The following is a 24,495-nucleotide window of genomic DNA, read 5'->3' as shown; positions in this document are numbered from 1 at the left end:
AACTCCATACCACAGACATTTTCTGCAGGGTATGTTTAATTTGTGATGGCAAGGTGTAAGCAGAATGAAAAAAAAACCTTAATATATCCCTGAGAAAAAATATCTAATCTAAAAATCATTTAAATTGGTCTGAAACATCTTGATCCCTTGGAATGGACTGGGACATTCCTTATATATATGTTGACCCTGATATATAACTTGTAAGGTTAAGAAAAACAGTTATTTGACTGTACATGTGCGCACATTTTGTAAGTTGGATAGTACAGTGGATACAGTGGCCCTCTGCCGAAAACCATGATTTCATGGTTTGTAGCACAGCTACATTTAGCAAATGTGCTAAATTTATTTGTTGTAAGATAATTTGATTCCTTCTATTAGCCCAGATTTTTGTATTTTTTTATTGCAAAAATGTATATCACGGGGCTGATAAAAATATAACTATTTTCAAGCACCAATTTACAATAGTAAACAAATTATAAATAATATTCGGAAATATCAATAAATGTGCAGTATACTGAATGTATTGCATGTTGGGGATAAAGAATGATTAAAATTTAAAGAGATGTTGCAGTACCACTCCAAGTGTGCAGACAAACTCTCCAAGGAAGTCATGCTCGTACAGCTGGCTGCTGCATTTGTCCTCATCGAACATGGCAAACTTGAGCTTCTGAACCTCCTCAAAGTGGTAGTCTACCTGGAACTTCTCACCAAATACTGGGTTTAAATTGTTCACTGCCGTCTCTGTTCGCCCAAGCTGAGGTCATAACATGCAGAGAAACAGAAAGAGAAATAGAATCACTTTTCCTGAATGCAGTTCCATCAGCTGGAGCAATTTTCCTCTTTGTAAATGAGAAGGAATGTTTCAGTGTTTAAGGGAAAGATCTTTTTGAACCTACACACTTTCATGAAAATGACAGACAAGCCAAAACATTTCTGAGTAGTTCTAACAAAGATATAGTAACTGCAACAGGGAGTGTCTGAGAACCAGTGGAGATTTGCATATACATTTGGATATACAGAGAGTAAAGAGTCAGAGCTCAGCTGCTATTCATTGATTAAAAGCTTGCCAAGAGTCTGAGGCAACACAGCACATTATTTTTGGTTAGATAATCAAAATTAACATGAAAATACACACAGTCATATCCAAACACAGCCAAGTGGCCCCCTAGATGGAAGTGAACATTTGGTTTGAGATTTGATGCTGTGTGAAATGTACTCAGAAATGAAGAGAAAACATGCTTCCCTCCAGAGTATGAGCATGCGTGTATGATATATATATAAAGAGAGAGAGATTATTTTAGTGCCATTCTCTACTCTGAAAATTACTCAGCCATTTTAAACATCTGTAATAAAATAAACGTTGCTTTGCAATTATGTATATGCACACTCACACACACAATTTAATGTAGAGAGCTGTGTACCTATGAACACATGTCCAAGAACATGAAGTAACAAGGTCAAGTTTTTTCCATTTTCTTTAACGTGTGGCATATTAATATAAAGTAGAACTCCATATATTCCCAAAAATTTTTTGCACATTAATACTCAACTCAAGAAGAATCTGATATTTAGCTAATTATATTGAGCTAGTGACTCAACAAAGAAAAAAACAAAAAGTCAGGAAAAACTGTATGTATTACAGGAATTCCTAATTTTTACTCTAGAACATCCAACAGCAAAGCACTCTCTCTCACTCTCTCTCTGCTCTCCTTAAGTGCCCCATTGTGTCTAGAATAAAGGTCTCTAATTGCAAAATGCTAAATGTCAAAGTGGTTAAACTGCTGATTTCCTGTTGCTTGTCTCACATGCATCTTCTGTTTAAACATGCAGAATGTGAAGGCTGTGGGGTAAATGCATAGTATGTATGTATAGGAATATTTTCAGAATGCACTGTAAAACAACTACTGTTGTTTTAGAAAATGTAGTATAAAACTGTACAATTTAACATGATTTGATAGTTTTTGGTATATTTCATAGTTTTTGGTATATTTCAGTTCTATTTGAATGTATGATTGTAGGAGCATGTAATGAGTATATGTAATACAAATTACATAATAAATTTCCATCCATCCATTATCTGTAACCGCTTATCCAATTTAGGGTCGCGGGGGGTCCAGAGCCTACCTGGAATCATTGGGCGCAAGGCGGGAATACACCCTGGAAGGGACGCCAGTCCTTCACAGGGCAACACAGACACACATTCACTCACACCTACGGACCCTTTCGAGTCACCAATCCACCTGCAACGTGTGTTTTTGGACTGTGGGAGGAAACCGGAGCACCCGGAGGAAACCCACGCGGACACGGGGAGAACACACCAACTCCTCACAGACAGTCACCCGGAGCTGGAATCGAACCCACAACCTCCAGGCCCCTGGAGCTGTGTGACTGCGACACTACCTGCTGCGCCACCGTGCCGCCTTACATAATAAATTTTTATTTTATAAACAGACATTCACCAAACTATGACAATGAACATAAAATTTATTCAGTATTTATAAGTATTATAATACTTATACTTTAATGTGATACTGTCACGGTGACTGGCTACATACTTAAAAGTTAATAAATGAATCAATACATCGGTACAGCAGGCAGGGGTTTCTGACTTTGCAGGTTTTTAGGAGCATAGCAGCATTATCGGGCATCAGATTCAGGCAGCAAAGAAAGAGGGTAGGGCCCTACATGTGGTTTTTCAAAATTTAGCTGATGCATTTGGTTCAGTGCCACATTAACTCTTATGGAAAGCAATTCCATAAGGATTCTTTCAAGTACTGGATAAGATTAATAGTCTGTTTAAAGCTTATTTTGGAAATATTCAGTTTCGTTTTAATACAGAGTATTAAGTTAAGGAGAGTTTGTTAAATCCTAGCAGTGACTGGAAATGTGCATAATGGCTAAAGGTAATAATTAAGGCTTCTAAGTGAGCTGTAGGATGTGAGAGGTTACAAGATGAATCCTAGGGCATACATGGATGATATGATGACACTGATGACTACTGTGCCATACACCCGTTTTTTTTTCCTGGAGAAGATAGATGATACACTTATGTGGGTCAAGCTTAAAGTTAAACCTAGTAAGTCTAAAAGTTTTTCAACTGTTGAAGACAAAGTTGTGTGAAATTTTTTTTTTTGATGGAAGGACAACTGATACCATCTATATTGGTGAAATCAGTTGTGGGTCTAAAGACTAATCCGGTGAAGGCTATTAATAGCATTGAGAAATCAAGAAAATTTAAATTGTGTTATATACTATTTGGATTGGGGCGGCACGGTGGCGCAGCAGGTAGTGTAGCAGTCACACAGCTGGAGGTTGTGGGTTCGATTCCCGCTCCGGGTGACTGTCTGTGAGGTGTTGGTGTGTTCTCCCCGTGTCCGCGTGGGTTTCCTCCGGGTGCTCCGGTTTCCTCCCACAGTCCAAAAACACACGTTGCAGGTGGATTGGTGACTCAAAAGTGTCCGTAGGTGTGAATGTGTGTGTGTCTGTGTTGCCCTGTGAAGGACTGGCGTCCCCTCCAGGGTGTATTCCCGCCTTGCGCCCGATGATTCCAGGTAGGCTCTGGACCCCCCGCGACCTTGAATTGGATAAGCGATTACAGATAATGGATGGATGGACTATTTGGATTGCTGCCTCATATTAGATTGTTACTGATGTGTATGAGGTCCCAATTACAGAAGTAGATGATTGTGAAGACCCTGGTTAGGTGAAGAACCTAGATGCAAATTAAGTGCAGGGGCTGACATGCTGAAGCACATTTATCAGCATGTAAGGCTATTTTTTCTCAGGGGCGATATACACAGTGATATAATTAGGGCTGCAACAACTAATCGATTAAATCGATTAAAAATCCAGTGTTAAAATAGTTTGCTAATTTAATAATCGATTAGTTGGGTCTAAGTTATTATACACATAGGTACAGTTGCTACACGTGATGAACTCTGGAAGAAGGGTTTGAAAAATGGCGGAGGTGGTCACAGCAGAGGATAATGTTAGCACAAGCAGAGAGAAAAATGTACGACCCAAGTCATCAAAAGTATGGGAACACTTTACATTAATGCCTTCAAGGAACAGCGTTAGGTGCAAAATGTGCACAGCTGATCTCGCATGGCACGGCAGCACAACATCACTGCATGAGCATCTCAAAAGGACGCCTGTTGGAGCTATGTGTGAAAGAGATTAAGTATAGTAAGTTAATTCTACTTTTTCACTCACTTAATGTTACTAGAGCCTGCTAGAGTAGTTAAACAACATTTGTTTTTCTTAGTACATTTATATTACACTCGCGTTTAGCGAACAAGCCTCAGCATCCGCCCCGAGTTTTCACTTCCACCTTAAATGTGTCAGCTCGACCAGCTGTTCCAAAACAGGCTGTAGTTTTAGTCAAACTAATGTTAGTGACAAGTTCTATTTTTTTCTCTATTTATGTAATTTTAATTTGCCTGGATTGTTGTCTGCATTTTAGATCAGAAGTTATTAACTTAAAAAAGATGTATGTTCTATCTACACTTTCTCTCTCACTTCAGATAAAATCAGCTCAGCATTGCTGACTATGTTTTGAAGATGATCTGCACACCACAGCAAGCAGCTGTTCTTACTGATGGTGTCCTGAATATGCTTGTAACAGACAGGAAACCAAATTTGGCTTGTCTTCCTTTTTATCCGATTAAAAATCCATTAATCGAAAAAATAATCAACAGATTAATCGATTATCAAAATAATCATTAGTTGCAGCCCTAGATATAATCAATTGTTTTTATTCTTAAAAATAAGAGAACCATAGGAGAACCACTTTTGGTTCCATAAAGAACCATGTTTGATCAATAGATGTGTGAGTATGAGTATGTATTTTAACATATTAGCAAAAATGTCTCTTTATAGAACCAAAACTGGTTCTTCTATGGCATCACTCAAATAACCTTTTGTAGCACTTTTATTTTTAAGAGTGTAGTCTATTACTATGTATATTTGATTGTAAGAACCAAGAGGTTAAGACATCGCATAGCAGTGGTAGTAATAATTGGAAATGCTTGCATTATCTACAAACCGGATTCCAAAAAAGTTGGGACACTAAACAAATTTTGAATAAAAACTGAATGCAATGATGTGGAGATGGCAAATGTCAATATTTTATTCATAATAGAACATAGATGAGTTCTATTATGAATAAAAGTTTAATCTGAGTAAATGTAAAATTTTAAAGGAAAAATATGTTGTTTCAACAATAAAAAAAAGTAGCAAGACCAATTAACACTAATTAGGTCAATTGGCAACATGATTGGGAATAAAAAGAGCTTCTCAGAGTGTCAGTGTCTCTCTGAAGCCAAGATGGTAAGAGGATCACCAATTCCACCATTGTTGCGCAGAAAGATAGTGCAGCAATACCAGAATGGTGTTACCCAGCATAAAATAGCAAAGACTTTTAAGTTATCTTATTCAACCGTGCATAACATCATCAAAAGTTTCAGAGAATCTGGAACAATTGCTGTGGGTAAGGGTCAAGGCCATAAAACTCTACTGGATGCTTGTGATCTCCGGGCCCTTAAACGTCACTGCACCTCAAACAGGAATGCCACTGTCAAGGAAATAACAGAATGGGCTCAGGAATACTTCCAGAAAGCATTGTCAGTGAACACAATCCACCGTGCCATCCGCCGTTGCCAGCTGAAACTCTACAGTGCAAAGAGGAAGCCATTTATAAGTAAGCTCCACAAGCTCAGACGATTGCACTGGGCCAGGGGTCTTTTAAAATGGACTGTGGCAAAATGGAAGACTGTTCTGTGGTCAGATGAGTCACGATTTGAAGTTCTTTATGGAACACTGGGTTGTCATGTCATCCGGACCAGAGAGGACAAGGATAACCCAAGTTGTTATCAATGCTCCGTTCAGAAGCCTGCATCACTGATGGTATGGGGTTGCATGAGTGCTAGTGGCATGGGCAGCTTTCATGTCTGTAAAGGCACCATTAATGCAGATAACTATGTTCAGGTTCTAGAACAACATATGCTCCCATCTAGACGTCATCTTTTTCAGGGAAGACTTGCATTTTTCAATAAGATAATGCCAGACCACATTCTGCAGCAATCACAACATCATGGCTAAGGATTCGGGTACTGAAATGGCCAGCCTGCAGTCCAGATCTTTTACCTATAGAGAACATGTGGCGCATCATAAAGAGGAAGGTGCGACAAAGAAGGCCCAAGACGATTGAACAGTTAGAGGCCTGTATTAGACATGAATGGGATAGCATTCCTATTTCTAAACTTGAGAAACTGGTCTCCTCTGTCCCCAGACGTCTGTTGAGTGTTGTAAGAAGAAGGGGGGATGCCACACAGTGGTAAAAAATGGTCTTGTCCCAACTTTTTGGGGATTTGTTGACGCCATGACATTTTGAAACAATATATTTTTCCCTTAAAATGATACATTCTCTCAGTTTAAACTTTTGATCTGTGATTTGTGTTCTATTCTGAATAAAATATTAGATGTTGGCACCTCCACATCATTGCATTCCGTTTTTATTCACAATTTGTTTAGTGTCCCAGCTTTTTTGGAATCCGGTTTGTATGATCACAGAGTACGCCTTTACAGTGTCAGTGGCCTTAGTTACCGGGAAGGCCAGTATGGAACTGGTTTTGGGTATGCCCTTAGTTGCTGGGGAAACCAGTATAGATTTTATGGGTCAGCAAGTGACAGGCTGCATGAGTAGTGTGTTCTATCAGCATAGTGTGTAAAGTCTAACATGCCACAGCGCCTGTCGGGCTAAGTATGGCCTTAATCACAGGCCTTAATACAAGAAGGCCTATTTGGGGTTAAAGAGGTGCAGCTAAGTTTAAAAGTGTGTTTGGAGTGGAGTGGGGCTGGGATGCCAGGCCCTGCTGTTGAGCCTGCTGGAGGTGTCGTTGGCTTAGTCAGTGAAACAGACAAAAGGATGTTCCTACCTGATAATCCCTGAATAGAGCTCCTATTACAACGCCCTCCATAATTATTGGGACCTCTTGTTAAGAAGTGTTCTTTGGCTTCTAATAATTTTTAATTTTTTTTTAAATAATATAGGGCAACAGTGCAAAAAAAGAGAAAAATCTAAGCTTTAATTCAAGTGCCTTTACTTGGCAGGGGAAAAAAAAAATCACATTAAGAAATAAATCTTTTGAATGAAATCATGTTTGCCACAATTATTGGCACCCCTGGTGTTAGTACTTTGTACAACCTCCTTTTGCCAACAAGAAAGCACTTAATCTTCTCCTATAAAGAGGGATCTTCGACCATTCCTCTTTGCACAACCTCTCTAAATTGTTCAGAGTCCTGGATCTTCTCCTATGCACTCTCCTCTTCAGTTCACCCCACAGGTTTTCTATTGAGTTGAGGTCTGGGGACTGAGATGGCCATGAGAGGAGTTTGATTTTCTGCCTTGTGAACCATTTTTGAGTAGATTTGGCCACATGTTTACGGTCATTATCTTGCTGAAAGACCCTGTGATGACCCATCTTCAGCTTTTGGGCTGAATTTCAGCTTCAGCTAAATGTCCTGATATTTCAAAGAGTTCAGGATCCCATGTATCCTTACAATGTTCCCAGGCCCTTTGGAGGAGAAACAGGCCCACAACATCACCAATCCTCCCCCATACTTAACAGTGGGCATGAGGTGTTTTTCTGCGTACTCATCCTTGGTGTTACGCCAGACCCACTTAGAGTGTTTGTTGCCAAAAAGCTCTATCTTGGTCTCATTTGACCAAAGTACACGGTGCCAGTTAAAACCCCAGTACTGCTTGGCAAACTCCTCGCATTTAAGCTTATGAGTAAAACTCAGAAAAGGCTTTCTCTGTGCATACCTCCCAAACAGCTTGTTGGCATGTAGATAGCGCCTGATGATTGTTTGGGAGACCTCGTAACCCCAAGATGCTACCATTTGATTCAATTCTCTTACAGTAAGCTTTGGAGAACTTTTTATTTCCCTTACCATCCTCTTCCAGGCTTGTTTGTCACAGTTTGTCACAGTTCCGGATGTTTTGAACGTTTCATGATTGCTCTGACTGTAGATAAGGGCATCTGCAAGTGAATGGCTATTTTCTTGTAGCCATTGCCTGATTTAAGACACACATCTGTTTTACTTGAATAGTGTGTTCTCTTGTCTTTCCCATGTTTAAGAGTGAGTAAGAGAGATAGGCCTCTGTGTAACGCCATATTTTTACCCCAGGGAAACAGAAAGTGATGAATTAAAGTATCCTAGACACTTTGATACACTTTATACACTTCAGTAGAAATGACATAAATGATTCAAATACATTTATTACCAAGAAACTGTCAAGGGTGCCAATAATTGTGGAAGAGGTCATTTTATGGGAAATAATTATTTCTTACTCCTTCTGCTTGCCTTAATTAGTTTAATCAACATATAATATGAAAATGGTTCATCTCACATATTTGCAACCACCCCCTGCAACTACCCCGACAGTAAAAGGGTGTCAGAAATGTCAGAGTATTTCTTTGTTTGCAACTGTGAGACATATTTCACCCCAGTCACTCACACACACACACACACACACACACACACACACACACACACACACACACACACACAGGTACACAGGTGCAGATGTTATGACTTTTGACATGAACCATTTATGTTCCCACGGGAAAACTCCACCCACATTCAGTGGACACTCAACAGGGGAGGGACAAAACACAAAAGATTCTCTGCATGGGAGTCCTTCTCTAATAACTGTCCTGGTGTGTGAGTGAATGAGTGTGTATGTGAAAGACTGTCTGTATGTGTGAGTGAATGTCTATGTGCCCAGATATGGATTGGCGCTCTATCCTGGGTGAAACCCTAGTGCCTGATGCAGTCCTCCAGGTGGACGGTCGTTCCTGGTTGAGAGTACGCTGTGCGTGTTTGGCTGCCGTTTCTCGCCTGTGTGTGTGTGGATTGAATGTTGAGTGTTGATTGTAAAGCATCCTTGGGTTTCTAGAAAGGCTCTATATAAGTGTAACGTTAAATAAAACACATTTAGATGCATATTTGGGGCTCCTCATTCTGGCTGGTGTCTATACGTCAAAGGACGAATCGACAGTCAGTCTTTCAAAAGTAATAAAGTGGTGAAACATTAAAAAAAGGTTGTATTTTTTATGTAAAACAAGTGAATTATCCTAACTGAACAATTACCTGTTAGAGGTAAGGAACACAACTGCACTAAATATTAATAGAATAATTAGTAATGGAGTTAATAATGAAATATTCACACTGCTTGTTAGGATTTTTTGGTTTCAGACATCTTTTGGATAATTAAAAATGCACCGGGTCAAATTGACCCGGGAACACCATTGCTGTTCCTGACAAATGAACATAACAGGAGGGTTAAGGCTTTTAACAAATTTTAACTAGGGGTGCCAATAATTATGGAGGGCACTGTATGATTGCTGGTAGGAAGAGCATGGGCTCTTCACTATGTGAAGCTCTAATGGATTGGCATAAGATATTTTACATCTTATCCTGTGTATAATTACACTTGCTTATATAATACTTATAATAAGGTCTGGCATTTTTAGATACTAATTAGATACAGTCAGATCATCACTTTCAAGTCAAATCACTGCACCACATTTTAACACCTCCACAACATGATAACCTAATGATATATGAAGGGTGTGGACAGATCTGGTTAATTATGGGCAGCTGTGGACTAATGGTTAGAGGAGAGGTCTTAGGACTGAAAGGTCGTTGGTTCGAAACTGGGGGTGGTGGGAGTGAAGGAACAGCACTGTCCTCCTCCCTCAATCCACGGCTGAGGTTCCCTTGTGCAAGGCACAGAACCCGTAACTGCTCCAAGGGCAATGGCGATGGATGGCTGCCCGCCGCTCTGAGTGTGTGTTCACAGCCCCTAGTGCACTTGTGTGTGTGTTGTGTGTGTGTTTACTGCTACTGATGCGTTAAATACAGAACACATATCTCATTGTATGTTGTACAATGACAAAAAATTCTACTTAATTTCATTTCATGAAAGTACAGCAAAGCCACCTATGTGTGTCAGCTTCATGTTTATATCCCTAAGCATGTTTCAGCCACACATAAGCTCAATGAATTTGAAAGGTTTGATATTTTTATGGATGTGCTGCAACTATTATTGCTTGGCTTTCATTGCTGTTTCAGCCTTGTCCCCCCACTCCATTTCTTCCACTAACCCCTACCCACTGAACTGCCTCTTTTTATATGTCTCTGTTTAAAAAGCAGGAGGCTTTTGTTTCCCATGTTGTTGCCATGGTTACAGTGCACTGAGAAACACTGATTTCATGTTCAGGTTTGCACTATTGACCGTCAGTGGAGGCCCACAGAGATCACTGCGCCCAGAGCGAAGCATGGAGAAAAGCAGAGTCTCTCTCTTTCTCTCTCACATACACACGTGCATGCACATACACATCACACACCCACTCTTACACACTCTGACCTTCTGGAGCATCGCCAGCACATCTCTGCCCCAAAACCGCATTTTAAATGTGTTTTTCTCCAAACAAAGCCAACTGACTAAATATAATGCTCCTCAGCATCCATCTACTTTAGTCAAATCTCTTTCTCTGTTTATTTCTACTGTTATATTCATCTTTCATGCCCTTTAAGTAATGAATAAGCAACCTATGTAATGCCACACCTACACCAAATGTACTCAATCACTAAAATGCATTTACTGCCCAAAGTTGGCTTCTTTACTTTTGGAGCTGAAGTAGCTGATGTTTCAGTTAAAACCAGTACAGCCAAGAACAATTTTTAGAGTTGATATATATGGCTTTTAAAAAGTATATTAACACACTGACTATATGATATGACTAAATCCATGAACACATTTTGGGTTTAATTATATCACATGGTCTTTATATCAACATATCCTCTATCACTGATTAGGCACTGTCTGAGCACAACTGTATGATTTTTAATAGTTTTAATCATTTTTTGCCAAGAACCACAGAATGCATCGTAGTCTCCATTAATCCTGAGGTAATCAAAATTCTCACATCACATATTGCAACTTACAAAAATAACCGTATTAATACAATTTAAACTAGGAAAATAATAGTTTGTCCCATGAAAATAGTAATCAAGCCATGGGACTATAAAGAAACTGCTGAACTCCAGAGTACATATGTTGAAAACTAAATTAGTATTCAATCACAATGTACTCACAGGAAAAATTAACAATCATTCATTATCCGTAACTGCTTATCCAAATCAGGGTCTCGGTGGGTCCAGAGCCTATCCAGAATCATAGGGCAACCCACACTCACACCTAGGGAGCCATTTGAGTACCGGAGCACACGGAGGAAACCCATGCGAACACAGGGAGAACACACCAAACTCCTCACAGACAGTCACCCAGAGCGGGACTTGAAACCACAACCTCCATGTCCCTGGAGTTGTGTGACTGCAACACTACCTGTTATGCTATCGTTGCCGCCCAACTTAACAATTACAACAGCTCAATTTTTTAACCGGATTAACACTAACATTTACAATCACAGTCAACGTTTTATTACAACAGAGATTTGGTAATCCCCGCAAATAACACAGCATCAGTTTTCCAAGTTCTTGAAAACTTGGAAACCTTGCTAGATACTTCAGGGGGGAGTGTAATAAACAGAGCTAGTATCTGCAAGCTAAACTGCCATACTGTGTGCAGAGTGATTTTAAAAGTTGAAATGTTTTAAATTGGCTGATGCTGAAACTCTCAGGAAAGAGTAACAGTAACTAAAGCACTTTGCATGCTCCCTTAACCAACTTCCAAGCTTCTTTTTTAAAACTATTTTTAATTCTGTATCCAAAGACATCCTTGCTGCAGTAAATCATGCCTCACAGCCTGGTGTCTTCATTTACTGATTTTAAAAACTTAAGTAAAACCGCATTTAACAAAGGGAAAATGGATACTTTAACACCCATGAAACATCACAGCTCACAGACTGCCATCCTAAAATTAGTGAACAAAGGCAGAAAAGTCCTAGACAGACATGGACGTCGTTAGACCTGTTTTAGGGGGGCTAAATGTTCCTTAGCGCCCCAATTCTTTCACATTCAACAATGGTTCTCTCTGTCTCCATATAACAATGTAACGAAACATGAATGCACTAGAACCTGGAGTTGCTGCTGTTACTGCATGTCCATTTGACACTGTTGGCTATTGTCCCAAAGATGCGCTCCGTTTTGTACAGATACAGTTGGCTTAATAAATGTCTGACAACAAAAAAAAAAAATCAAAAAGGACTTACAAGTGCATACTGGTCCCCCAGCCTTATTTTGTTCCTTATTTTGGTTTCAGAAAGTTGACAACCCTACACACACGGTGTATGCGTGGAGAAGGTGTAGTGAGATTCCTGATGGCAAGTGTCTTTTCGAGACAAAAATAAAGAGAATTTTTTTATTGAATTCCTGTTACAATCTTTAATTAACCAATTTGAAAAGCCACTGATGCACTTCTTGAAATAGCATTATGCTAGCAGAGGAAACCTGTAAATTGACGAACGTAAAGTAAGCCTGCTTAAAATGCCATTTAAATACATTAAAAATGCATTAAATACTACACTATTTAGGGCAGGCTGAATTGATGTTTATGTCCTTTCCTGACATTATGACTGTATATTTTACAGATACCTGTATATAACGAGTTAATAGCTGTTCACAACTTTTTTTTTTCTAACTGTAGATGGATATTCAATTTTTTTATTTTTGTTTTGTAAAGACAGCAGCTCCTTGTGGCTTTGCTTAATCTATACCACATCAAAGAAATCTTCTAATATGAGACAATTACCCCTAGACCCCCTGGTTAAAGCTTAGCCCCCTTAATAACTAATTTCTAGTGATGGCCCTGTAGACAGCCATAAGCCTTTAGTTATTGTGCTATGTGACTTTAATCTTGCATTTCATACTGTGGACATCCAGACAGAGAGATTAATTGATGGTAGGTTGTCTTGAAATGATTTATCTATGAGTGAGGCATTTTGTTCTAAAAAAAAAACAAGTTTACAAGTGTGGTACCACAAAGATCAATTTTAGGTCTGTTTCTTTTCCATTTGTAAATACTACCACTTGGCAGTGTCATCAGGAGACATAAAATCGCTTACAACCACTATGTTGATGACACTCAAATCTATGTGGCTTTGTCTACTGATGACACTAGGCCAACTGACTCATATGTTAACTGTATCTTAGACATAAATGCCTGGATGTCACAAAAGTTTTACAGCTAAGCTAAACCTGATGAATAATTAATTTAAAGTCACAGAAAGAGAAAGTGTCTCATAAACTAAATACACTAGTGCTTAACCCAAGCCAAGAAGCAAAACATTTAGAAGTGGTATTTGAATCTAATTTTAATTAACTGTGCCAGTTGTCATAAAACTATCATAAGCCTATTGTCATTTGATGAACATCTTCAAAGTGAGGACATTTATCTCTCTGATCAACACAGTAGGAGGGATGTATGCTTTTCTAAACAGCTGGCTAGAATACAATATATCCAACAACATTGTGCACGAAGGTTCTATTTTAAAGTCTTTACACTGTTTGCTTGATTACCTAGTTTTTTGTATTGATTATAAAAATCCTTTCATTAGTTTATAGGGAACTATCTCTCAGAAATGCATCTGGATTATGAACAAAGAAGGCTTCTCAGACCTTCTGGTTCTTCTCAATAAACTGTATAAAAAACAAAAAAACAGATCATATTTATTGTGATGCTACTCTCAGTCATTATGCTCCAAACCTCTGGTACAGCCTTCTTGTGTATGTTCGAGGAACTGGAAAAACTGGTATTTTCATGTAAACATTTTGAACTACAGTTTGGTTTGAAAGACTCTATATAAATAAATTCTAATTGATTGATTGATTGATTGACTGACTGACTGGCATGCCTGGCATATTAATCCATTGATGTACAACTTTGACTTCTCAACTGGAACTGGGAATTTCATCTGGAAAAACTTAATTCATATTGGCAGTGATTTTATACCTGAAATGCTACGCGGCAACCCAGTGCATCACACTGCACTGCAATGAGTTCAATGCTCAGTCATTATCCAAGCAGAAGATACAACTGTTGAAAATGCTATATTTGTAAAGTATTTAAAATATAGAAAATACTTCAAAATATACCTTAATTTCCTTGCATTTTAGAGAGAAGAAAACAGCAGCCAACAATGAGCAAGAAAAGCTCTGGTTTCTGGTTTGGTTCACTGTACTGAAAATGCAACTACTGCTGGCTTTCAAAATATTTAAATAAAATATATTTTAAAAATCAAACTCTATTCATAATATACTGTTACTAACTTAATAATTAAAAACTGTAGTTTCTAATTTGGTATGCTTTTTACTTTATGGCAAAAAGAAAAAATTAATTCAACTGTATATATTCCATGAACTATATCATGAACCTTTCTGCTTTTCATTATTTTCTCCAAACCATTGGCTCTGCATGCTGTCCATTCCTTTCCCCTATGAACTCTTACCTCACATTTAAAAACAACCTTCATGATTTTAATTAAAAAAAAAAAAAAAAAAACACTTTTTATAAAATTCTGACGATATTTCCTTACTATTTGCTAGCTCTGCCGTCTGTTTGCACATGTGAAATTGGTCTAATGTGTTTACGATGCCCGAGTGTCTGTAAATAAGTAAAAGCTTACTCTCTCTGCTCATAGCAGAAACGCTGCTTTTTTGGAGCATTTTAGACAATATAGAGAGTGCCAAATGTTGAAAAGCATGAGGATTTGATGAGGATATTGGTTTATTCCTACTCCATAAGTGGGTAATATTGACTTACTTCTGCTGTAGTTGGAACTGACTCTAAATTTGGCAGAGCTCCCACTGCATGAAAGTAATCACAGACATAAAGTGCTACAAAACTAAACAACTCAATTACCAAATGAGCTTCTGTGATGAATAAAAACTTCAACTTCAAGTTCAACTTCAACCATGTACAAACAACGGCCATTTTTCCTCCTCAAGCATACCATTTCATGTTAAAAGACTGGGGGATTCTGTATGTAAACAAACCAGAGAACAGCATTTCCCCACAATTGTAGACATCCCTTTTAAGCTTTAGAGGTGAAGAGATATAATTACTTTAAGATATTATTTAGCCAGCTTAAATTACATAATGCACTTTTTTAAATATAACATAACCAACATAACCAAACATTACCATACGTATCTGAACAGCCAAACTCCTCCCCTCAGCCCTATATATATTGTGAACTCACGTCATTTATGTGTCAGACATACTTGCGCGTTTATTTTTTTGGGGAGCGGTTTAGCTGTATGCAAAACAAAAACTTTTCATCTCTACAAACACGAGCTGCAAACATGAAAGAAACCAATAAAATTATTTTTAAAATTGTCAATAAAAACTGGCAATATATTTGACTTCTAAAAATCAACTTCACCTATATGCTAAGAAATACAATGACAAAAAGCCCCAAGGCTGCCACACCTCCACCCAGTTTCCATCCACCTCCTGGAAGAGCACACAGAAGGGATCCGACTTTGAGGCCACATCACGGTCAAGCAGGTTTGTACAAGACACGGAGAGCTCCACCTTGGTAATGCAGTGCTGGGGGCCGATGGCAGGGCCCGCATTGGGCCCTGAGCCCAGTGTGTAGGCCATGCAGGCTGGGGTCCCTCCACTCCCACACCCTGTACAGAGTAATAGAGTAGCACATTACCAGAGAGGTAAAAATGTCACAGGAACAGATTGTGGATATCATCAGTATTTAAACAAAACAGAATAATTACATTTTCATTTAAATATACAAATATCACTTTTTATCTGGATTTAGTGCAGTAAGTACATGCTGTGTACATTATAAGACAACCACAAATAAATGACATTCAGATCTTCTTGGTCTTCTATGGTAACACAAACCTAGACTTATAGAAAATAACTGCAATGTAAATCACATTTAGATATTTCCCCTAAGCATCCAGACAAACAGAACAGGATTTGAAACACTGACAAAATTCACTCATTCATAGTTTTTGTTAGCACGATTTAAATGTGGCACAATTTTTGTTCGTTTGTTTTTTTTTTTTTTTTTGGTCAGTTCAGATTTAATAAACCTCTGAAAACCAAACATATGTTTCATAAAGATAGTGATGCATATTGGGTATTGTATTGCACATCATGTGTCATACACTCACCACTACTAAAAAATTACAAATTTAAGTACTAGTTAAAAAAAAATGACTATTATAACTATTAATTGAATAACTATTGATTGTCTCTTTTCGATTTTCACACACACACACACACACACACACACATTTACACACAGGCACAGAGAGAGAGTGAAAAAGAACGTCATGCCAGGACATGAGGAACACAGTAAGGGCTCCTGTTGCTAAGATACTGATGCACCAATGTCTTTCTCTCTATGTTAGTGTCACTAACCATAAATAGGCTATGACCACCATAGAGAGAACACAAATATGGGTGATTAATATTCATGCTACATGCAGTTACTTCATGCCACAACAAAATCCAATGCCAAACTACATTTAGGCATTTAGGAAGATGAGTAAATACTGCAAACAAATATTGCTGGAATATCCAGTATAATGTATATTTATCCTAAGAAACATGTGTACATTAATAGCTACAGAGAGAATGAAGTAAAGCTTATAACTTCAGCATCAACAACCTTTTGGCTGGAAATGATCTCCACATGGGTTTAACTGTGTTGATGACATACTTCTCTGAGGTCAGCCAACACATCGCTAAAAACAAGATGTATTAACCTCAATGACTATAACATAAGAGAGATAAGGCATTTAAACAGCCATTAGAACACACCCTGACAAGGACTGAATTAAAGATTTGCTGTTTTTATAGAAAATAAGCAGTCAACACCGTAGCTTATCATGTCTGCTTTGAATCTGCGGTGTTCCAAAGGCATTCGAATTAAGACAGCCAGGATTTCTCATGTCATAATCCGAAGAAAACCATCACTTTTAGTTGCAAGGTGGGGCTTTCAAGCTGCAGGCAAACAGTAGAGGTGTAAATGTAGAAAGAGTTGGGGACTTATTGCATATACATATATTTACATGGACTTAAGAGGGAATGTGTACGGTTACATCTGAGACATGTTTAAGGCATAATAGGTGTAATAGATCATAGATTTTAAAATATTTAATTCTGCTGAACAGAGATTGATTTTGAGGTGTTTAATTAATGACCAGAGGGGACGTTAACTGTGATTTTATGTCATACCTATTTTTGATGGGCTGAAAATTGAGGGTTTTTATGAGGCTCTACACATTTTAATCTTCATCGTTTGCTTTTCTTAGCAAATTAACCCTAAATTATATGGTTGTTCTATATTAGGAAATGTTTTACCCATAAAGACTTATTAAATGCACCAGGTTTATGCTTTATTAAATATTAAATGCAACCATGACCTGATATTATGAGTCTCTTTATACCTCAAGACTGAACAATTTGTAACACTACAGAAACTAAACTTACTCTTCACACTTCCAGGTAATTCTAGTCCCAATAACTGCATTTTACAACTGTTTACTTTCATAAATGTACATAAATGCTTATACACCAGCATTATTATTAGCATATATGTACAATCAGATATTAGCAAGATACCTCAATTTCCATATCAGTACATACTTAAATGTCTAGTTTATTTGTCCGTAGACAATAATATATTGCACTCATATTTTAGTAACTCCAATATCAGTCATGGACCTTTTTGAATAAATATTTCAATTGTTTCAGGTTAATACATGTCACAATACCAAAGTGAGAGCAAAACTCACCAAAAAAGGCCAAACATCCCATATTATCCAGCATTTGACTTACAGCCTCCAGGTTTCACACCAACTGAGCAGTCTTTATATAGCCTTGCAGATTTAAGTATCATGTCAGGCATAATCATATATTTCTCAAGGTTCAGTGACGTAATGGAATTTTCAACTGGTCTAAGCTCTGGACACCAGACACAACAAAAAAATGTAGAAGCTCACACACTCAAGCACATGCACGCACACACACACACAAACACACACACATCCACACTGGAAACTCCACCTAACGCTTTCCAAAGACACACCATAAACAGCACTTAAGTGGTCATCAACTCCATGCTTACTCACCTGCCTGCCTACTCTAATTCCCTAAATGACAAACTATTCTCACATCTTTAAAGAGTCTGTGAGTTAACCAGCACTGTAGAAGAGTGTATAATTAAACATCTAAAGTAATTTAAAAATCATTTCTTATGAATGAATCATTGATTTGATTTAACTAAGGTCTTAAGGGCAGCACGGTGGCACAGCAGGTAGTGTCGCAGCTCCAGGCACCAAGAGGTTGTGGGTTCAAGCCTCGCTCCAGGTGACTGTCTGTGAGGAGTTTGGTGTGTTCTCCCCCTGTTCGTGTTGGTTTCCTCCGGGTGTCCCGGATTTCCTCCCACGGTCCAAAAACATACGTTGGTAGGTGGATGGGCAACTCAAAAGTGTCCGTAAGTGTGAGAGTAGGCTCCGGAACCACTGAACTGCGTAAGAGGTTACAGACAATCAATGAATGAATGAACTAAGCTCTTCAAAAAGTTCAGGAGACTCTTTAGAGGACAGGAGTGTTTAACTCCACTCTTTCCAAAGGCATTATGGGAAATATGGTCAAACATAAATCCTCATCAAGTCTTTTAAATCTCTCAGACAGACAGGAGAGAGAGAGAGAGAGAGAGAGAGAGAGAGAGAGAGACAGAGAGACAGAGAGAGAAGAGGAGGAAGATTATATTCTGTGAAACTGTGTGAGATCCATGGACTATAATATAACCCCAAAGCGCTTTTGCATAGGAATCAAGTTTCAGCAGTTTGCTGAACTGATTCATTCTGCCTTCCTGTTTTCAGTCTCCTTTTCTGAAACATAATTCCAAATATTGGAATATAAAAGGTACACTTCTGGTGTACCAGAAAGGTACAGGGTGGCCATTTCCTAAAAAACAAACAGGCTAGTAAAGTACCCCTGTCAAATTTGCAGGAAATGTTTCATTGTTCTCCCCAATCTGCTAACCTTCCTTTAAGTAAAAAAAACCTACAAACATTCGCTTATTCTCACTAATGAAGCTACAAAACACAGATCACTAACCTACCCATTAATTCTGTTAACAACAGATTCCTTAAAGGGTACATAGTATTGAACAGACATTTTTTTAAAATGTTGTTTGATTGTCAAAAAATTGTCTGATGTCTTAAGAAGTTTGTTTCAAAAACTTCTCCCATACAACAAAACTCTTACTTACTGTAGTCTAACTGTATTATCGTGCAGACACCAGAAAATGCAGAACATAAAAGCTTTAGAGTTAAGGTGTTTTTTTTTCGTTTTACTTTGGACAACTACAATATGTGTGATACTGTAGTCAACATCAATACATTTTCAATGTAAACAAATACTCATCCCACTGTATTTCTTCTGTTTAGTTCCAAAGCCCACACTACCCCAAAATATAGTATACAAAAAAAAAACTACTGCAGAGGCCAAAGGGCACTCGGTACTCAAGACACAGCACTAATGTGTTAAACCATTTACAGTGTATCTGAAAATGCAAATAATGAGCTGGATAATATGAAAGCATTGCATATGTAAGCAATGTATGTTTTTTGTAATTGAAATTGGCACCTGAAGTTGAAGATGGTGCTGCTGGTAGAAGGGCCATATTATCAGCAGTGCAGCAGCAATGCAATGAATCTGCTGATTCAGATTTTCCAGCTACTCGCCGAATTGACTGCATGCCCACGTTAGACACACATCCATTTACAAACCAGTCAATGTCAAGTATGAGGAGACGCAACCCACATAGTTGATGACGACAGGACGTAGGAATATCATGCAAAGTCCTTGAGTCCACCCGCTAAATTGCAGTGTGAAACCAACAGTTACCTGACCAAATGTTTACAATGTAACAAAACACAAACCTAGGTTTTCAGGTGAGAAAATGCCCTAGCACTGAGTCTCAAATGGTTTCCTGCTCCCAGGAGAGAAATAATTTTTCAATGCCATGCACTAGTTACAAGGAAGCAATTTGATATTTAGTCTAGCTTACTGTACATTAGTTCATCCAGTCACATTCTAGTTATAAGAAGGGTTTCAGCTACAATCTCTATGAAAATGTTTTAGAGTCAGTTGAAAGTTAGAATTACTTTTTAACAAAAAGTAGCTGTGTTTGACTTTAAAGGAACAGTAATAGATAAAGGAAAAATGAAAAACTGTCATTTTCCAAATAAAAAAAATGTTATTTGGCTCCTTACAAGAAAAACATAAGACTTCATAGACTTCAGTATCTCTGTGATACAGTGATAAACACCTCCATTTGTTTATTTAGTTGGTTAGTCTCATAAAGAGTCAGAAGGCAGTATATAGAAGTGGGGTGGCCCACTTAAACTTAATGTTTTTAATGTATGGTTTTTTTTACGTTTTTAAATGTAATTCAGGGCATTATGTTTTACTTCTGTGGGCGACCCCACTTCTATATACAGTCATTTGACTCTTTATGAGCCACATCGCTCAAAAATCAGATGACTGTTATTTTTATACATTTATACAACTGCTGAGCATCAGACACTATTAAAGCTTGTCTTAAAAAACCTTTTTTGTTATATTTCTCGAAATACTCTTAACATCCTGATAGCAGCCAATAGGTTATAAGATCTGATGACATAAAGAAAGAGATTTGTTATATGCCAAAAAATAGCAAAAACGATAAATATTTAATCCAATCATTCATTTTGGACCGAAGAAAATGACTGAATGGCTTAACATACACACCACCCCCCCCCCCCCCCCCCCCCCCCCCCCAACACCATACCAGGCCCTAACACCGGACCTGAACGTGTGTTCGTTTGCGCATGCGCGGTTACATGCACCATTGGGCGCTGGAAAATGGCAGAGAAACAGACAACGGCATGCACTGGTAAACAATTAAAGAAATGAAATTGTATTAAATAAAAAGAAGTTGGATTAAGCCTCATAGCAGCAAATTTCTTTGACGAGGTACGGATTAAGCAAAGCCATAAGGAGCTAAGATATCATTCGTTCTATCTAAAGCAGAGCTGTACTTCCCAGTGTTTCAGCTCTGATCTGCTGCTCTCAGAGCCGCCGCAAAACAAACCATTGTAGGAGGGACTGTGACTCCATTGGCTGCAGCACTGAATGAAGGACAGATAACTCTAACTGCTGATTGGCTATATAAAGGTGACGACCAATGAAAAATGTGTTGTCTGTTCAGGAGCCGTGGAGAATCAGCCCTCGCTCCGGCTGAAAGAGAGCTGCGTGTTTCTGTCTCAAACATAAGTGTGACCTCTAACTTACGTAACAAAACGCGTCCCGTATGGTATCAAACCAGAACACATATTTTAGTGTCCGAATACGGGACGGCTGGCAAAAGTACGTGTTGTACGTATTCTGTCAAGAAAGCAATACAAACCGCTAGTCAAAGGGGGGTGGGGTGGGGGTTGTTAAAAAACATTAGGGGGGGACTACAGCCTCCCTAAACCGGGTCTAACGACGTCGATGTTTATAGGTACAACAAAGATTATTCTCTCTGCAGCGCTCTCTCCGTGTATACTAATCTCTGTGTATATATTCACGTGTAAGTTGGGGGCGTGGCTTTGGAAAGAGGGCTGAAAGAATGGGGTGGGACTTTTTTGTAGGATTTATTTCCAACCCCAACCACACTGACTGGTTTCCACAAAATCACCTACTCTAGCTTTAAGTGAGCACCAGAAAATAGCACCTTTCACAGCTGTGCTTTAACCTGCCATTTTTTCAGTGCAACTGATGGTGTTGGAGAAGCTGCAAAAAATGTCTCAATAAGACAAGAAGTTTCACAAAGTGGGAAAGACCTTTCAAGATATTTTTTATGTTAAGTAAGTTTTTTTCTGTCTCCAGATCTACACAAAGCTCACTAACTGTTAACCACAAGAGCACAGTGAAGAGTCACAGTTCAGTAGAGAGCAGAGACAACATAAATAGGTCAGTGTGGCAGTTACTTTAGAAACAATTACGTTTGCAGGCAATACCAAATACATTAATGACCATTCAAATCCAGTCACTGATTAAACCCCTAAAACCTCATCCTCATGATTATCACAACGACATTACCAAAAAAAAAAAAAAAAAAAACACCTTAAAAAATGTAACTTCACACCTTTGCCTTCATTCAGTACCTAGATCTATGAATACGCAATTAGACTCCACCTTCCCCTCCATGGTAACTTGAAAGTCTTGTCCCACAGTTTGACAAGATTGGTTAGTTAGGTGTCTGACGTCATAAAACCTGGCTGTCTGAATTTACAAACTGGAGACTTTGGAAGTCTTTGGAACACTGCAGTGTCAAAGGGCAAATGACCAGCCACCCCACTGACAGCTTATGTCATTAATTAAACGCCTTGTAGAGTACAAACAACACCAGAAGGAAATGTTAACAAGGTTAAATCCTTAATTCTCACTGGAGGGTTTTTTTTTTTCCAATGAAGAAACAGACCAGGCCTGGCAGCATTAAACGGGTTCTAAGATTCTGTAAAAACGCATAAGAAGTAAATAAACATACAGCAGCTGAAAATGCCCACTGACTAAATTCACACTCCAAACAGTTTCAACACTAAATGACACGTATGCGTCCCATTTTACGTTACTTTTGGGTTTGTTTATGTTACATTTCAAGGGAGGGCAACTTCTCCATGTCGCGTTAATGCCATTTAAAATGCCTTTAGCTTTGTAATGACAGCCTGGGTGTGTTTACATCTAGCTTCAATGAACAACAACATTACAGCACAACGTATTCAATACTCACTTCTCGTATGCAGCTCCGGTTTCTCTTCGACTAACGTTACTTTCTTTCAGCGACTTCTCCTCCGTGGGCTGCAGTTCTCCTCTGAGGAGTATTTGTGTGCGTGCGGGTGGTTATCTTCTTGACCCGTGTCCAGCTGCGGGAAGAAGGGTGGACAGACGGACTGAAAGACTGTGAGAATAAGTTCCTGTTGACTGCGGTTCTCTCTCACTCCAGCAGCCCGCTCTGAGGCTGAGGCTGAGGGAGCTCCCTCTGAACCATCACAGTCTCCACCCGCAGCTCTCTCTCACTCTCGCTCAGTCTTTCTCTTCTCAGCTCTCTCTCTCTCTCTCTCTCTCTCTCTCTCTCTCTCTCTCTCTCTCTCTCTCTCTCTCTCTCTCTCTCTCTCTCTCTCTCTCACACACACACACACACGTTACAGTTGCGGGTTTCTCACAGCTATTAACAACTCTTCCTGACTCAGCTCTGCCACCAAAGCTGAGCTTTAAACACACCTATTGTTGCACTTCGGAAAAGAGCTTGCAATAGACCACAAAGGAAATCACTTCACCTTCTCACAAAGAAATGTCACAGCAGACCCTCTGTCAATTCAGAAACCACCTGTTGTTCTCCACTTTGACTATGCCTAGTAGCGAATTACAGCCTCTTCCTCTTTTTTAACTTATTATTACCACTTACCGCTCCAGGTTACAGACAATGAAGCTGAAAAATTAAGACTGGAGTAAAACCTTTTAAAAATCTAAGCTCGCTCGGTACCGCATGTTACTTATACACCCCAGTATTTGGGCCTAGGAATAAAGAGCAAATATTTTATCCTCAGCGTCATTTATCACATTAATCTGAGGGAATCAACCCCATTATCAAACTAACCACCACTAGAGTGAGAAAATGAAATGTTTATCCTCTTAAGGAGAGAGAATGATGCAGAGTCGTTGACTGTTACAGGTCTGTATCGCCATCTTGTGGATCAATAAGAAAATAAGACGACCCTGCATTACAGCTCTTATAAACCGAACAAAACGTTACAGTTAACTGATTAATTTACACTGACATTATCTGTTGTGCAGGTATATTTGAAAACCCCTTTATTTAACCTAAATCCTTATAAATAATTATTATAAGGTGGGAACATGCCCTGGAGGGGGCGCCAGTCCTTCACAGGGTGACACACACTCACTCACACACTCACACCTAGGGACGCCAATCCACCTACCAACCTGTTTTTGGACTGTGGGAGGAAACTGGAGCACCTGGAGGAAACCCACACAGACACGGGGAGAACACACCGAACTACCAAACTTCTCAGTCACCCAGAGCTGTGTGACTGCAACACATGCTGCGCCACCGTGCCGCCCTGCCCTGGTTTCAGTATTTCTCAATATTAATACAAAACCGCAAAACAATAACTTGCACCTATTAGCCATAACATTTGTCCAATTTCTCAGCTCTATTTAACATAAACATGTGCCTTTACCTTATAGTGCTACAATTACAGACTAAAGTTTGTCGGTTGCTCTGCTTTGCTAGTCCTCTTCACTCTGTTCTTCAGTGACATGGACCGCAAAAAAAAAAAAACCAGAGCAAACCAGAATTTAATTGGGTGATGGATACTGCCAGTATCCATGAGTCATGGGAATGAAACCAAGGACTTTTCAGTCCTAAGACCTCA

General features: G+C 38.8%; 1 protein-coding gene across 4 annotated transcripts in view; it reads right to left on the bottom strand.

The window, feature by feature from the left end:
• Positions 1 to 23,649, bottom strand: part of cpne2 (copine II) — a 58,255-nt gene extending 34,606 nt beyond the window's left edge. The window contains exons 1-4 of one of the 4 annotated variants that reach the window (XM_066684286.1): positions 23,505 to 23,649; positions 22,830 to 22,962; positions 15,461 to 15,663; positions 575 to 754 (exon numbers count right to left, since the gene is read on the bottom strand). In XM_066684286.1, coding sequence (XP_066540383.1) covers positions 575 to 754; positions 15,461 to 15,634 — 354 coding nt within the window. In that variant the 5' untranslated portion in view covers positions 15,635 to 15,663; positions 22,830 to 22,962; positions 23,505 to 23,649. Of the gene's footprint in view, positions 1 to 574; positions 755 to 15,460; positions 15,664 to 22,829; positions 23,107 to 23,376 lie in introns of those variants that run through there. The other 3 variants (XM_066684288.1, XM_066684289.1, XM_066684290.1) reach the window with 3 other exon arrangements.
• Positions 23,650 to 24,495: the final 846 nt, after the last annotated feature.

The sequence above is a fragment of the Hoplias malabaricus genome, chromosome 11 (genome assembly GCF_029633855.1).
Source record: "Hoplias malabaricus isolate fHopMal1 chromosome 11, fHopMal1.hap1, whole genome shotgun sequence".
Classification (NCBI taxonomy): Eukaryota; Metazoa; Chordata; class Actinopteri; order Characiformes; family Erythrinidae; genus Hoplias; species Hoplias malabaricus.
This window is presented reverse-complemented; position numbering and strand designations above follow the sequence as displayed.